General features: G+C 59.2%; 1 protein-coding gene across 1 annotated transcript; it reads right to left on the bottom strand.

The window, feature by feature from the left end:
• Window positions 1-1,246: 1,246 nt before the first annotated feature.
• LOC137142159 (sialic acid-binding Ig-like lectin 13) lies at window positions 1,247-15,399 on the bottom strand. The gene is made up of 11 exons (XM_067531383.1): window positions 15,309-15,399; window positions 14,345-14,398; window positions 13,580-13,849; window positions 8,940-9,068; window positions 5,603-5,764; window positions 4,874-5,267; window positions 4,422-4,753; window positions 2,754-2,807; window positions 1,998-2,267; window positions 1,495-1,603; window positions 1,247-1,343 (listed from the first exon to the last, which is right to left on the bottom strand). Exons 1-11 carry the CDS (start codon window positions 15,397-15,399, stop codon window positions 1,247-1,249), a joined length of 1,962 nt encoding a protein of 653 aa, XP_067387484.1.
• Window positions 15,400-15,946: the final 547 nt, after the last annotated feature.

Raw genomic sequence — 15,946 nt, 5'->3', positions numbered from 1 at the left:
ATTGATCTGGTGCTGTGGCTGACCCCTTGGGGTCAGAGGGAACCTTTGTAGTAAAGAGCAGAGAGTTTAAACAACTGGTCTCTTTACTGGACCTGGTGCTGATTTGGGAGCCAGGAACTGGAATGCAGTAAAGGGGCTGTGTGTATTTGTGGACTGGCTTCTTGATATCCAGTGTGGGGGAAAGCAGAAGCAGTTCGTGGCTGGTTCAGAAGCCGGACTTCAGTGTCACCCACCAGTGCTGGGAGAATCTGCTCTCCTTTTTCAGCCGGCCCTGACCTTGGCATTATCAGTTGGCTACCCTGGGCACAGACAGGTCACAAGTGAGACCTCGAGAGAGCGACCCGCCGGGGTCATAGTAGGAGCAGGGGCTGTGGGAGGTGACAGCGTGTGATGGAGCAGCTGGTGAAGCAGCCAGCAGGGTGGCCGACGGAGCACGGCTGACAGAGGGGCAGTCGGTGAGGCTGGCAGGCCAAGTAAAGTGTCTCCCCCAGCCCAGCACGGCGGGAGGGGAACTGACTCAGAGGCACCCCCGAGCCCTAGGCCATCAGGAACCAAGCACAGCTGTGAGTGGGGTGTGGGGAAGCAGAAGGGAGGCAAAGGACACGGCTCAGCTGTGCCGGGGTACCACGCGGACACTGCTGGGGAAGCTGTCGGGGTGAAGCCAGGCCGGACCCCAGTGGACGGGGTCTCCCCTCGGGTCCCTGCTCACTGAGGCAGCCACCTCCTGAATCTGCCTCGGAGCGTTCGGCCCCCCTGCTCCGCCGTGAGCTCCCTGCAGTGTGAGCCCCTGGACGGGACCCTGGGGAGCTGTGACACCCCCCAAAGGGGCTGAGCGCCCGCCCTGCAGTCAGAAGCGATTCACAGCCCGCGTGGGGGGCAGAAGGGTTCATTCGTTGTCAGGATCCCGGCGCAGAATGACTTTGTTAGCAGATGAATCAGAAAGTTGCACTGACGACCAACTGGGCAGCCCCAGAGCCCCATTCTCAGGCTCTGCCCCCTGAGATCCCCCAGAGGACTGGCCCTTCCAGCCGGCCACCCCCAGCCACGCCTCCTTTTCCCTCCCCAGTCCTTTGTCTCTTTCCCAGGCAGAGTATCCACCTCTCCTTGTTTCCACCTGTCGCAGGTGGCAGTGGGGTACGGTGGGTCTCCAGCAGAACTGCCCCTAGAGTACGATGAATTGGGACGACCGCCTATGGGGGGCTCCACACTTCCTGCCAGTACTGCCTGGGAGGCGGGTGGTTCAGTCCTATTCCAGCCGGGAGGGGCTGGCCGGGAGGTGGGTGGCTGCCACCAGAGTCTCTGGTCTGTACTTCCTTCTCCTTCCATGACAGCAGCAGGGAGTCCTGGGAGAGAAACAGATACTGGGCTATGTAGGCAGCTGGATAGACAGACAGACAGATAGATGGATCGCTGGGGTTTATGGGGATGGATAGATCCATGGGTAGATGGGTGGGTCGGTGGGTGGCTGGGGGGGGGGGTTGGTGGCTGATTTACCGTCTGTAATAGAGCAGGGTGAGGTAATAGGCCAGCACGAATCCAGTTGCCATGAACACGAGTTTGCAGCTGATTTCAATAAATGCTCGAGTGCGGCCGCCTCTGGGAGCTGGAACACAGCAAGAGCCTGGGATAGATCATGCAACGCCTGCCCAGACCCAGCCAGCCCCACTCTGGGGCCATAATGGAGCTAGCGCCCCCTAGAGGGGAAAGGCCCCGTGCCCCACACCCTGCCCTCTAGCGATACCTGGGAATAGCTGGGGGTCGCTCCTGTCAGCTCTGGAGACGGTGATTTGCAGAGTGCTCTCTAGGGCTGAAATACCCACGGGAACGTATAGATTGGAGAGCGACCCCCACATACCCCAGCCCCACACCCCGACAAAGCCCCCACCCCTTCCCCTGCAGCCCTGCCCTGTTCCCCCATATACCTTCTGTCCCGCACCCGTGACGGAGTCCCCTCTCTACCTCTCGGAACACAGCCCCCCACGGCCCCAGCACCTCACCCTGCACGTGCAGACGCAGGGCCCGGCTGGCCGACCCATAGGGATTCCTCGCCCAGCACCGATACACCCCAGCGTCCCCTCTGCTGAGATTCCACAGCTCCAGGCGCCCGACACCTCCCAGGCCGGGACTCAGGGACTCATTGGCTTTGGTCCAGCTCAGTGTGGCCACAGGTTTGCTCCCAGCCTCACAGATCAGGGTCAGCGAGTCACCCTCCTGGGTCTCCAGAGACAGGCCATCGCCCTCAGCTCCCCGCACGACCGGGCCCAGCACTGGAAGAGATCAGCAGGCGGGTTAGGTCTCGTCAGGCATCCCCTGTGAAGGAGCCAAAATACAGCCACCTCTGGGGTGGAGCATGGCAGATATTTATACAGGGAACCCTCACCCAGCATGAAAATGCAGCTACCAATGGGGTATACGGAGACTTTCCGCCAGTGCGGAGACACGGCCCCTCTGTGGTGGGGCACACAATCCCGGTGTCTCTCCATGGCAGCAGGTCTCCGTTGCACAGAGCGCTCCCTGACCCATCTCCTCCTGCTGGTCAGCGGCCCCTTGCGCCACACTAGGGTCCGGAGACAGAGGGACCCGGGCCTGCGCCTCCCACCACCCTCCCTGCAGCCCTGCGGTTTTCCCCGGGGTCCCCCTCTGGGCATGAACCGGCCTGGCCCGGCTGAGCCTGGCCCCTGGCCCTGAGCGCGGGCAGAGCAGGACCTAGGACGCGCTCGCTGACGCCCGGGACTCACAGCGCGGCCTCTCACCGGGGTGTTTGTTCCTGGTCAGGGTCCAGGTGATGTTGGGGGGCCTGGGCGGGTCTGCAACACAAACCAGACGTGGGGTCAGGGGGCTGGACAGCAGCGGGGGGATCTCGTCATCACTGAGCCTGGACATTGACCCTCCTTGTGAGACCAGCGGGGAAATGGGAACGTCCCTGAAGTGTCACAATCCCCTGGGCAGGAACCGTGGGTGGGACATGGAAGCGAGAGGCCCAAGTGAATTCAGCCCAAAAGGCGCCTGACGTAGCCCCAGGGCTGAGTTAGGGTCATGCCTGGGAACCAGAACCGTGTGGATCAAAACCCAATGCGCCAAAATCGGGGGGTCCAAAATGAGGCGTAATTGGCGGACGCAGTAACGAGGGGCCGGGCTGCTCTGCCCGTCGCTCGCTGTTGGGTGCTGAAAAAAATACCTGGTGCTGGGGCGAGCGTCACCGTCTCGGTGCCACCATCTGCTGGAGCCGGGCGCTCAGCGTCCCAGTCCCCAAACACGTCCTCCCGAGGGCGGCAGAGACAGATCTGAACCACTCCAGCCCCTCCGCCGGCTCCGGCTGAATCCCTGCCCCCACCCGGGACGTCAGACTCACCCCTTTGTGGGTCCCCTGCCTCCCCCCGGTTCATCTCTCTCCCGTCCCTCGGCTTTTTCCAGGAGCCTGGCATGGCCGGCCAGGCCGTGTATTTTGTAACGCTGCCGCGAGCCTGCATCCAGAGGGGCGGCTAAAAGCCATGCCCAGAACAGCCGAGCTGGCACCCGTGGGCCAGGCCTGGGCGGGCAGGTCTGCACGGCCATCAGAGACCCACGGCGCCGAGTCCCAGGGCCTGGGTCAGTTGGGTGGGGGTCGGGCTGCAGGTCTGTGCTGGCAGCCAGGACGTGTTGTGCGAGGCGGGTGCAGACGTGCGGGCTGGGGCTGGGGTCTGGGCTCCCACACGGGGTCCCTGTGAAATCTGCCTGGGGCTGACGGGAACAAGGGACGTGGCTACGATGCCAGACTTGATCCTTCTCATCACAAGGGCAGTTGCTGCGTTTCCCTCTGCCCTGGATCTGCAACGTGGGGCTCACAGGCCGTCAGTGGGGCTGTGCCTGGGGCGGGGCCGGCTGAGGTCTCTGGACATGGAGCCCGGCGTGGGTTTAATGCTGGTTAGTGCCGGACAGCAACAGGGTCGTGTTCACACTGTGCCCCACACAGAGCATCCACAGCTCCCGGCAGTGGTGGTGGTGGTGGAAGAGACGCGGTGGGACAGCCCAGGGGGATCTCAGGGGAACTGGGGTGGCTGGTCTGTGTGGGGGGGAATCCCAGCAAAAGGGGGCTGGAATGGGGGTGGATCCATGCAGGGGAGGATTCTGGGAGATGGGGAGGCCGGGGCTGGGGGAATCCCAGCAGAGGAGGGCCGGGGATCTGGGGGTACGGCTGGGAGGGGTTGCCACAGCCGGGTGGGAGGGAAGGGGTGATAATCCCAAGAGAGGAGGGGCTCCAAGATATCAGGGGGAGAGGGAGGGGCCGGGGTAATATTGGCTGGGGGTGCATGGTGGGGGGTGGGGATCCCATCAGAGGGTGAGTTGGGAGGGGGCTGGGGGCAGGTCTGGGGTAGCGCAGGGGTGGGGATCCCAGCAGAGGGGGCTGGGGCGGCTGGGGTGGAGGGGCCGGGGTCACTCACAGCCGACTTGGAGGCTGACGGCTCTGCTGGTGGAAGGTCCCGGTGCTGGGCTGTAAGTGACGGTGCAGGTGAGATTCTTCCCATCATCGCCCCGGGCGGGTGTGAAGCGCAGCTCAGAGCTGTGAGCCCTGGTGCCATTCGCCGGTGAGACCGAGACGTCCCTGGCTGTGTTGCTGAACGGCCCCGTCCAGCTGATTTGGGGTGAGGTCCCTGAGCAGCGCCCGGGGGCCGTGCAGGTCACAGTCACCGGCTCCCCGGCCACCAGCGTCTCTGGCAGCCCCAGCGCCGGCAAGATCTGGATCTCCGGCTTCTCCGTCAGCCCTGAGACACGGGGAGAGAATTACCATGGGGCACAGGGCCTTCACCTCCAGTGGGGCTGGCCCCGACCGGGCCCCAGGCAGGGCTGGCTCAGGGGCTGTGAGGAGAGGTGGATGCGGCTCCACTTACTCAGCACGTAGATCTCAGGCTCCGTGTAACCGGTAGAGACGCGGTAGCTGAGTTTAAATGATCCTCTCTCGACTCTAAGGAAATAGCTCCCTCCGTCCGTCTGTCGGGCGTTGTCGATTTGCAGGGAGCAGTCGCCACGAGCAGAATCCCCCACCAGCCGGAACCGGCCCCGGGTCTCCTGCGACACCTCCCGGCTGGGGTCACTGCTGGCCACGGGCGGATCCCGGCCCACATCAGCAGAACCCTTGAACCAGTGTCCATAGAGTTTGTCCTGGGGATTCTCTCTGATGTACCGAGCTGGGTACGTGAAGTTGCAGGGGACGAGAACGCAGAGACCCTCCTGCACCGACACCGACCGCGGCACCGTCAGGGAATAACCAGGTTCCTGGGCCAGGGACCCTGTGGGGACGGAGAGACCGAACTGGGACCGATGGAGAGAACAGACCAACCCTGAGCTCCCCCCACCCCGCCCTGCCGGTGCCCCTCACTCCCGACCCGCAGCCCCAGCGAGCCCAGCCCTGGGTGACGGGTCCTCCACCAAATGTCACGACATTTAGTTTCCATTCATACAACGAGCCGCCTCCTGCCGCTCAGAGCCCCCTAGCGCCGCACTGGGGCACTGGTTCCCCTCCCCCTCTGGCCAGTCTCCCTTCCAAGTCGTGGCACAGACCCGGCCCTGCTCAGCACGGGCTCTGCTCCTCCCTGCGCTGGGGCTGCAGGCGCCGCTTACTTACCCCTCCAGAGCAGGGCGAGGAGCAGGGCCCTCAGCATGGCTGCAGCAGGGTTCACACCCCCTGTCCCGTGCGAGGGCCCCTGAGCCACGATCTCCTCTTCCCCGGCGTCCTGACATGGCGGCAGGGCTCGGCCCATGGCTGGGGCGTCCGGCTGGGACAGACCTAGAGACAGACGGGTGGTGGGAACGTCAGAGCAGAGGCCGTCTGGGGGGGACAGATCTGGCCTTGGGTCCATCAGTGTTGCCGGGCTCTGCAGGGGCTGATCCTGGAGCTGCTGGCAGCTGGGTCACCCCCCAAAATTCCCAAATCACCAGACGGTTCTGACATGTTGGGCCAAAGAAATCCTTAAATTGGGTAAAATCCTGAGATTTTCTCTAGGAATCATGCGATTGGGCAGACAATCACGAGCTGGTAACGGGAGCTGATCGGCAGCAGAGCTGCTCAGTGCCTGCCTTGCTTCAGTCTTCTCACAAAAAACAGTTGGTGACCGGAGGGACGGCGAAGTTACCGCAGGCAATGGGGGGAAGGGAAGCAGATGCGGACACGTAAAGAACACGTCAGAGACCTTCTGAGCAATGTGAATAAATTCAAATCAGCAGGGCCGGGTGCTATTCACACGAGGGCACTGAAGGAATTAGCTGAAGAAATCTCCGAGCCACTGGAAATAATATTTACAAACTCCTGGATGACAGGAGAAGTCCCAGTAAACTGGAGATGGGCTAGTGTAGGGCCGATGTATGACAGGGTAAAGGAGGATCCAGGGAACTACAGACCAGTCAGCCTGTTCTTGATACCTGGGGAGCTGCTAGAGCAATGTATAAAACATTCGATTTGCGAATTCCTGGAGGGTGACGGGTGATCACTAGCAGCCAGCATGGACTGACCAAGAACAAGTCCTGCCGAACCAGCTTGATTTCCTTCCATGGCAGGACACCTGGTTTGGTGGACGGGGGAATGCGGGGGACATAATATACCTGGACTTCAGCAAGGCTTTGACACATTCCCACGTGACATTGCGCTAAGTGAGCTGGAGAAATGTGGGCTCGGCAGAACGACCGTTAAGTGGATACACGGATGGTTAAAGAACCACAAACGAAGAGTAACGATTCATGGAAGGATGTCAGATTGGAGGGAGGTCTTGAGTGGGATTCCACAGGAATCTGCTCTGGGCCCGGTGCTTTATTACTGCCCTGGACGCAGGCATAGAGAACAGACTGATCACATTTGCTGATGGCACAAAGCAGGGAGAGCTGCCAGCACTTTGGAGGAGGGAGCCAAAATTCAGAGGGATCTTGATAAATGGGAGAACCGGGCTATAGGCAACAAAATGAAATTGAACAAATTCCAATGTAAGGTCCTGCAGTTAGGGAAGAAAAACCAAATGCGCAGATACAGTTTGGCAGCAGCCCTGCGGAGAAGGATCTGGGCGTCGGGGTGGGTCACAGTCTCAGCACACTAGAGCAGAGCAGAGTTAGAGGAAACCTCAGGAAAAACGTCCTGACGGTAAGAGCAGCAGGACAGCGGAGCAGAGGCCTCGGCGATGGTGGCAGCTCCTTCACTGGAGGTGTGGAGAGGAGGCTGGACAGCATCTGTCTGGGGCAGGTTACACACAACAAACCCTGCATCCGGGCAGGGCTCAGACCAGACCCCCCTCGAGGTCCCCTGCAGCCCTGTGGTTCTGTGGTGCCAGGATTCTGGGATCTGCTAAAACTCCCGAGATGTCAGGGAGCAGCACGGCACTGGCAGAAAATCCCCTGAAATTCACTGAAAACCCTCAGATTTACTCTAAACGTCGTGACATTGTCTGAAAACGCCCGAGATTGGCTCGAGAATCATGCGAGTGGCTAAAAAAGGCTGGAAACTCCCGAGATCGGCTGTGACAATCGCCAGGTTTGGGCTTCGTCTCCGACACCCTGTTGTGTGCGGCCCGTCGGCTCCTCCCCGTCCGGATTTGGTGTCGCTCCCCTGCCCTACTTGAAAACTCCTGCCAGCTCCCGAGGGGAGGGAGGAGCAGATTCCCTCCTACAACAATCCTGATTGGCTGCTATTCCCTGGGAGTCAGGCAAGCGGGGAGGGCAGCCAATCAGAGGGAGGTTCCCCCTCTGGGCAAGGCTGGAGTTCTGGAGCCTTGCAGCTGGTCACTGGTGCAGCGAGCTGGGCGGGTCTCAGCCCGGATTCCCCCAATGGCCTATGCCCTTCCCCCAGCCCAGAGCAGGGTGGGACGGGTCCCTCTGAGTGGGGCTGGAGGAGCAGGGGATTATTGGCCCCAAGAAACCCAACCCCCATCTCTGTCCCGGGGGGTGGGGGGGGCTGCCCTGTCCCTGAGCGGGGTCTGGGATCCCCAGGGGTTTGTGTCTGGTATGTCCCCCCTTTGAATGGACCCACATCCGCTGGGCCAATGGGGTGTTTACACCGATGTGCTCCCCGTGGGGTACCTATAGCTGCCCCCTCCACAGTGCCTGCACCTCCCCCGCTCCAGACCTGCCTCCTGGGCAAGGGGAACCCAGCAGCTGCATTTCCCACTGTCCCTCGCTGCCCTGTGGTGTTTTTGGGAAGGATGCTCAGAGATGAGAGCTGGGGGAATCCCTGCTCTATGCCCCTCCTCTGAGCTGATGGTCTAGTGTGACCCCCGCCATGGGGGGAGCCCTGGGTTAGGACCCTCTTGGGCATGAGGGGCCCTGGCAGAGCTGTGGGGGTGGGGATCTCAGAGCTGGGGTAGCAGGGGCTGCGGGTCGGGATTGAAGGGCACCGACGAGTCTCCTCAGACCAACCAGTTCCTTCCCCCCAGTTATACTGACCCCTAAACCTGCAGAGAGGGGCCCAGCGCCTGCCTCTGCAGCTCTGGCTTCCCTTGGTCTGTGACTTGGAGCCAGGGAAGCGGCGTGCACAGGAACCCAAAAGAAGAAGTGGGGCTGGTGGGGGAAGTAGTGGGGAGACTTTTTCATAGAAATTCAGCACCAGCTTCCTGCCGACTTCCCCTCCCTCTGCCTGGGGCTGCCCGTGGCCTCCCTGCAACAGGGGCAGGCGGCACATTGCTTTTGGGGTTCGATATAGAACCCAGGAGTCCTGGCTCCCCGCCCCCATCCCCATCCCCAGCTCTAACCCAGTAGACTCTCCTCCCCTCCCAGAGCCAGGGACAGGAGCAAGGTTCCTGGCTCTGAGCCCCTCTGCACCCCACTCCCCTCCCAGAGCTGGGATAGAACCCAGGAGTCCTGCTCTTCTCCCTCTCCCCCTGTGACCCTTTATTACTGCTTCTTCCAGTAACAAGATAATGTTTTAATGTCAGCAACTGGCACTTCTGAAGGTCTTGTACGTGCTGCAGACATGAAACACTTACCCGGAGCTGAGATGCGACTGTCTCTGGTGCGGGTGGGCTGGGAACAGCGCACTAGAACAGCAGGTGCCCGGTTAGGATGGACGGTGAATCCCGGCTCCAATGGCCAGTACTGGGTGTGAGGAGACGTGCCTGGAAGGGAGCGGGCACGAGTGTCAGGGCGAGGGCTGGGGTGAGATGAGAGATTTCAAGGCAGGAAGGGGAAGTCAGTATGTGAACTAGAACATCTTGTCCAACCCGGTTCCAGTCGCTGGAAATCTCTGTGGCCACGAAGAGAGATTGTCACACAGATACTGGCCATGTCTCACGCAGAGCCGGCTTCCGGCCCCACCGAGGGGGACTTACTCAGGGGGTGGAAATGGGGCACAGGGACTTTTCCCTCTAGGAGGAGACAGCGCCGATCTGCCTCAGAGCAGGGGACGCTGGCTGTGATATGCCCCAGGGTGGGGGACAGGCTGGCTCTGTTAGGTGGGAATGGGACCTGGGTGTCTCAGAAGGGGAGACATCTGCAAACCGCAGCCGGTCACTGAGCACAGACGTTTGTTTTCTCTCTCTCGGTTCCTCAAATGCCCTCACAGCGACTAGGAACCCTGAGTCTGGGGCTGCCCCATAAAGGAGATTCTCTGGTGATGGGATCCGGCTCAGCTGGTGTCAGTAGAGGGAGCTGCATTCCAGGGACAGCCACAGCTTCTATCTGTCCATTGAAAAGCTGTCCATCTCAGCGCTGGCCGAGGGATCCCTGTGTGTTGTATTGAGCTCAGCATTTGACTCGTGTGTTTTTCCTGGTCTTGGGAATCACCAGGTTCAGAATGTGGAAAAAACGAGATTCACTCGGAAAATTTGGAGTCCCAAGGTTGAGATCAGAACCAGACATGGCTGGTGACATGGGATCCTGGTGACTGGGTCCGTCTCTTACTGCTCTGGGAGGGCAAGAGTTAATTACCAGTCATTATCCCCAGTCACTATCTCTCTAATGTTAATAATGAAACAAAACACTCCGTATCTTCAAATTATTTTAATGCACAAGAAATGGGCGTGAATCTGGGGAACTTGTGCTTTTTTTTGTGAAAAATTCCTATCCAGTGAATGTTTTCCAGTGACCATTTGCTTTAAGTAGCCAACATCTCTGTGAAAGATTTTTTAAAACAAAAGATCTTGTTGTGATTGTTTATTAGGAAATGGAAGATTTGCAAAAAACCTTTCTTTTAAAAAACAACCAAAATGCAGTGCTGTGATGTTAATACCACCAACCAAACATCTTTGTAAGCAGGGTCTGAGTGAGCTCTGCCCCGCTGAACTGGCTGGGTGTGGCCGGGGAGGGCTTCAGGACCGTGCTGTATTGGCATGAGCAGACCCCTGCCTAGGTGCACAGCGTGACTGGCTTCTTTGCCCCAATGATCCCCTTTGCTGGTGCTGGGTTACAAATCCCTTCAGTGCAGGGTACCAAAATGTTTCCGCCTTCTGTATGAACAAATGGCAGCAGAACCGTGCCTAGCCTGGGCTGTGGGAAGGGTCACTGTCATCTGAACAGAACTGGCTACGCAAGGGGATGAGATGCCAGAGCACCATGAAGGTGTGTGTGGGGGGACAATGGGGTGGGTTGTGGGCAGGGAATAACAGGGAGGGCTTCAGAGCCCCAGCTGTGGTTTAACCATCTCCTCCCACTGCTCAGACTGAGCTGTGCAGCCAAGCAAGATGCCAGGAGCAGTGTTTTGTTTTGTTACGTGTTTTCCAGATGCCGACATCGTCTCTCGTGGGAGAGGGAGGCTGCGACCTGCTCCCGCCGCGCTTCGGCCGCACAGTGACTGAAAGGGGAAGGAGACGGAGCCGATCAGCCTAGCACCTGCGCAAGGAGGAGGTGGGAACTCGGGAAGCGTTTCAGCCGGGAGTGAGGATCTCCTCCCGAGAGCTGGCGGCAATCACTGAGAGCTGGGAATCAGAGAGCTGGGTGGTGTCACGCGGGCTGGCTTGAGTGGGGAGGGGGGCATTTAGCATATTGTGTGACATCAGTATGGCAGAACCATGATAATGCGTGTGTGATACATCATGTCAGGTACTGATAGGAGGGATATATCGCAATGAGTAAGATAACAATAATCATGTTCATGTAGTATATGTGAAATGAAAGTTACGGATGTATTTGATATTTCTGCATGTCAGTTTGGGCTGGCTGGGACACACCCCAGACACAGAGGCGGCAGGACAATAGCCTGCTTAATGGCCCATTAAGAAACTCACAGATGCAAGGGGCCAGGAAGAGACCCCAGGCACACCTGAAGAGTTACCAGGATTGGCCCATGTGACTCTGGACTCCATTTTAGTTCTTGTGACTTTTCACAGGCATCATGGCCAGGGACAGAGGGTCGATAAGATCAAACACAAAAACCATTTTGTCTGTGATGCTGTCCAGCTGCAAACACACACCTGCCTCTGGATCAATTCATCTTGCAACTGAACCAAAGGACTTAGACCCATCCAGGTACTGGATGTGAACCAGGGGGAACTATACAAGCGGCAACTCCACATTTCTTCCAGAAACCTGATGTACAGGGACTTTCAATAATGTGTATGCATTTGATTTACTTTAACCCTTTTACATTTCTCTCATGGTTTATTTCTTTCTTTTTACAATAAACCTTTAGTTTTAGTTACTGAAGGATTGGCCGGCAGCGTGGTATTTTAGGTAAGATCCAAACTCATATTGATCTGGTGCTGTGGCTGACCCCTTGGAGTCAGAGGGAACCTTTTTAGTAAAGAGCAAAGAGTTTAAACAACTGGTCTCTTCACTGGACCTGGTGCTGATTTGGGAGCCAGAAACTGGAATGCAGTAAAGGGGCTGTGTGTATTTGTGGACTGGCTTCTTGATATCCAGTGTGGGGGAAAGCAGAAGCAGTTTGTGGCTGGTTCAGAAGCCGGGCTTCAGTGTCACCCGCCAGTGCTGGGAGAATCTGCTCTCCTTTTGCAGCCTGCTCTGACCCTGGCATTCTCAGTTGGCTGCCCTGGGCACAGACAGGTCACAAGTGAGACCTCGACAGAGCGACCGGCTGGGGTCATAGCAGGAGCAGGGGCTGTGGGAGGTGACGGCGTGTGACGGGGCGGCTGGTGAAGCGGCCGGCAGGGTGGCTGGCGGAGCATGGCCGACAGAGGGGCAGCCAGTGAGGCTGGCAGGACAAGTAAAGTGTCTCCCCCAGCCCAGCACGGCGGGAGGGGAACTGACTCAGAGGCACCCCCGACCCCTAGGCCATCAAGAACCAAGCACAGCTGTGGGTGGGGTGTGGGGAAGAAGGAAGGGAGGCAAAGGACATGGCTCAGCTGTGCCGGAGTCCCACGCGGACGCTGCTGGGGAAGCTGTCGGGGTGAAGCCAGGCGAGATTTAAGTGGACGGGGTCTCCCCTCGGGTCCCCGATCACCAGGGCAGCCGCCTCCTGAATCTGCCTCGGAGCATTTGGCCCCCCTGCTCCGCCGTGAGCTCCCCACAGTGAGTGCCCCTGGACGGGGCCCTGGGTGCTGTGACACCCCCCAAAGGGGCCGAGTGCCCGCCCTGCAGTCAGAAGCGACTCACGGCCCGTGTGGGGGGCAGAAATGTTCATTCGTTGTCAGGATCCCGGCGCAGAATGACTTTGTTAGCAGATGGATCAGAAAGTTGCACTGACGACCAACTGGGAAGCCCCAGAGCCCCATTCTCGGACTCTGCTCTGCCCCCTGAGATCCCCCAGGGGACTGGCCCTTCCAGCCGGCCACCCCCAGCCACGCCTCCTTTCCCCTCCCCAGTCCTTTGTCTCTTTCCCAGGCAGAGTAGCCACCCCTCCTTGTTTCCACCTGTCGCAGGTGGCAGTGGGGTACGGTGGGTCTCCAGCAGAACTGCCCCTAGAGTACGGTGAATTGGGACGACCGCCTATGGGGGGCTCCACACTTCCTGCCAGTACTGCCTGGGAGGCGGGTGGTTCAGTCCTATTCCAGCCGGGAGGGGCTGGCCGGGAGGTGGGTGGCTGCCACCAGAGTCTCTGGTCTGTCCTTCCTTCTCCTTCCATGACAGCAGCAGGGAGTCCTGGGAGAGAAACAGATACTGCGCTATGTAGGCAGCTGGATAGACAGACAGACAGATAGATAGATAGATGGATCGCTGGGGTTTATGGGGATGGATAGATCCATGGGTAGATGGGTGGGTCGGTGGGTGGCTGGGGGGTGGGGTTGGTGGCTGATTTACCGTCTGTAATAGAGCAGGGTGAGGTAATAGGCCAGCAAGAATCCAGTCGGCATGAACACGAGTTTGCAGCTGATTTCAATAAATGCCCGAGTGCGGCCGCCTCTGGGAGCTGGAACACAGCAAGAGCCTGGGATAGATCCTGCAACCTCTGCCCCGACCCAGCCAGCTCCGCTCTGGGGCCGGGTTGGAGCTAGTGCCCCCTAGAGGGCAAAGGCCCCGTGCCCCACTCCCTGCCCTGTAGCGATACCTGGAATAGCTGGGGTTCGTTCCTGCTAGCTCTGCAGACAGTGATTTGCACAGTGCTCTCTGGGGCTGAAATACCCACAGCAACGTATTAGACTGGAGAGCGCCCCCAATAGACCCTCTGTCCTGCACCCGTGACGGAGCCCCCGCCCTGCCCCTTGCAGCATAGCCCCCCACGACTCCAGCACCTCACCCTGCACGTGCACACGCAGGGCCCAGCTGGCCGACCCGTAGCGATTCTTCGCCCAGCACCGATACACCCCAGCGTCCCCTCTGCTGAAATTCCACAGCTCCAGGCGCCCGACACCTCCCGGGCCGGGACTCAGGGACTCATTGGCTTTGGTCCAGCTCAGGGTGGCCACGGGTTTGCTCCCAGCCTCACAGATCAGTGTCAGCGAGTCGCCCTCCTGGGTCTCCAGAGACAGGCCATTGCCCTCAGCTCCCCGCATGTCCAGGCCCAGCACTGGAAGAGATGAGCAGGTACATTAGGTCCCGCCAAGATCCCCTGTGAAGAAGAGAAAATGCAGCCACCTCTGAGGTGGAGCATGGCAGATGTTTATACTGGGAACCCTCACCCAGTGTGAAGAGGCAGCCACCTTTGGGGGTGGGGTGCAAGTTACACAGGGACTCTCCCCCAGTGCAGAGACACGGCCCCTCTGTGGGCCCCACAATCCCGGTGCCTCTTCCTGGCAGCACATCTCCGTTGCAGAGATCGCTTCCTAACCCATCTTCTCCCGCTGGTCAGCGGCCCCTAGCGCCGCACTGGAGTCCGGAGACAGAGGGACCCGGGCCTGCGCCTCCCACCACCCTCCCTGCAGCCCAGCGGCTTTCCCCGGGGTTCCCCTCTGGGCATGAACCGGCCTGGCCCAGCTGAGCCTAGCCCCTGGCCCTGAGCCCGGGCAGAGCAGGACCTAGGACGCGCTCGCTGACGCCCGGGACTCACAGCGCGGCCTCTCACCGGGGTGTTTGTTCCTGGTCAGGGTCCAGGTGATGTTGGGGGGCCCGGGCGGGTCTGCAACACAAACCAGACGTGGGGTCAGGGGGCTGGACAGCAGCGGGGGGATCTCGTCATCACTGAGCCTGGACATTGACCCTCCTTGTGAGCCCAGCGAGGAGACGGGAACATGCCTGAAGTGTCACAATCCCCTGGGCAGAAACCGTGGGTGGGACATGGAAGCGAGAGGCCCAAGTGAATCCAGCCTAAAAGGTGCCTGACGTAGCCCCAGGGCCGAGTTAGGGGCACGTCTGGGAACCAGAACTGGGTGGGGTTGAAACCCAATGGGCCAAAATCGGGGGGTCCAAAATGAGGCCTAATTGGCGGACTCACTAACGAGGCGCCGGGCTGCTCTGCCCGTTGCTCGCTGTTGGGTCCCGAAAAAAATACCTGCTGCTGGGGCGAGTGTCCCGGTCCCCAAACACGTCCTCCCGAGGTCGGCAGAGACAGATCTGAACGACTCCGGCCCCACCGCTGGCTCCGGCTGAATCCCCGCCCCCACCCAGGATGTCAGACTCGCACCTTTGTGGGTCCCCTGTAAGGGCTAGTGGCTTTGAGGGCTTTGTGGGTCCCCTGTAAGGGCTAGTGAGGACATTGGAAATCATCGGGCAGGGTGGGGATGGTAATTCAGGTAATAATACACTCGGTTTTGCTTGGTGTTGGGAATCACAGAGGGCATATGGCTGCAGCAGGGAGGGTATGGTGTGTAAGGGGAGGGTGCAACATAACCATTGTTAAAGGGAAGAAGAGAAAGCCAGAAGTGGGAAGTGACACGTGTTGGATCCTGGAACCAGGGACCAAGGGACTATGGATAACAGGTGGTGCAAGGGAACCCAGGAGACCCTCAGTATTTTGGGACAAATTGTCAAAAACACATATATATCCCAGTGGGATCTCTGGGGCACCCGGCCCAACAAATTGCAGCTACAGTTCGGGCTGTAAACAAAATACAGGATGCCCTTAAAGCGGCTGTAATAGCCTTCGGTAACAACAGCCGAGTGCGTGACCTGCTCCAACATGGCCACACCCTAGCCACACACATTTCATTTTGGTCTAAGAAAATTTCCTTTCTCCAGTGAGCGAATGGGCAGCAAGTGAGCACCCAATGGGAGAGTTCATGTGCCTGGTACACCCTATTATGCCATGTAAACATCGGTCAAAAAGAATGCTCCACCTGGGACTTTCTGTGTCGTTTCGGGGTAATGGACGCCTTGGCAGGAGTGAAAAAGGACGTCTTTTCAGGGTTAGGAATTACTGCAGCAATTCCATTGCTTGTGCTGGGCTGTGGATGCTTTCTTGGGTCGTGCAAGGTGCTGCCAGTAGGGCTCTGTGACCCCAGGTCACGGCCCTGCAGTGTGAGGTATGTGCCGTGCAGCCCTAGGTCTATCAGAGTAAAAAGGGGGGAATGTGGGCGTGGGGACAAAGGGTGTCAGCGCTGGGCCACAGTCCTGGGGGGCTGGGAGTTGGGCCCAGGCTTTGGACACAAATTGTCCTCCGCGGGACCCCTGACCTGGGCTAAAAAGGCCACGTCCGACACAAGCAATAACCATGTGCAAACCACAACAA

The sequence above is a fragment of the Emydura macquarii genome, unplaced genomic scaffold (assembly GCF_026122565.2).
Source record: "Emydura macquarii macquarii isolate MOO-44397 ecotype Brisbane River unplaced genomic scaffold, CSIRO-AGI_Emac_v2 contig_3188, whole genome shotgun sequence".
NCBI classification, from domain to species: Eukaryota; Metazoa; Chordata; order Testudines; family Chelidae; genus Emydura; species Emydura macquarii.
Note: the sequence above shows the minus strand (reverse complement) of the source record. Positions and strands in the feature narration are given on the sequence as shown.

Coding starts and splice junctions, on each gene's coding strand:
- LOC137142159 (XM_067531383.1), bottom strand. CDS start 15,399: ATGTTGGAGCAGGTCACGCACTCGGCTGTTGTTACCGAAGGCTATTAC. Junction 5,765..8,939: donor CAGTCGCATCTCAGCTCCGG/GTAAGTGTTTCA, acceptor GTCTGTCTCTAG/GTCTGTCCCAGCCGGACGCC. Junction 2,808..4,421: donor CGTCAGCCTCCAAGTCGGCT/GTGAGTGACCCC, acceptor TTTGTGTTGCAG/ACCCGCCCAGGCCCCCCAAC.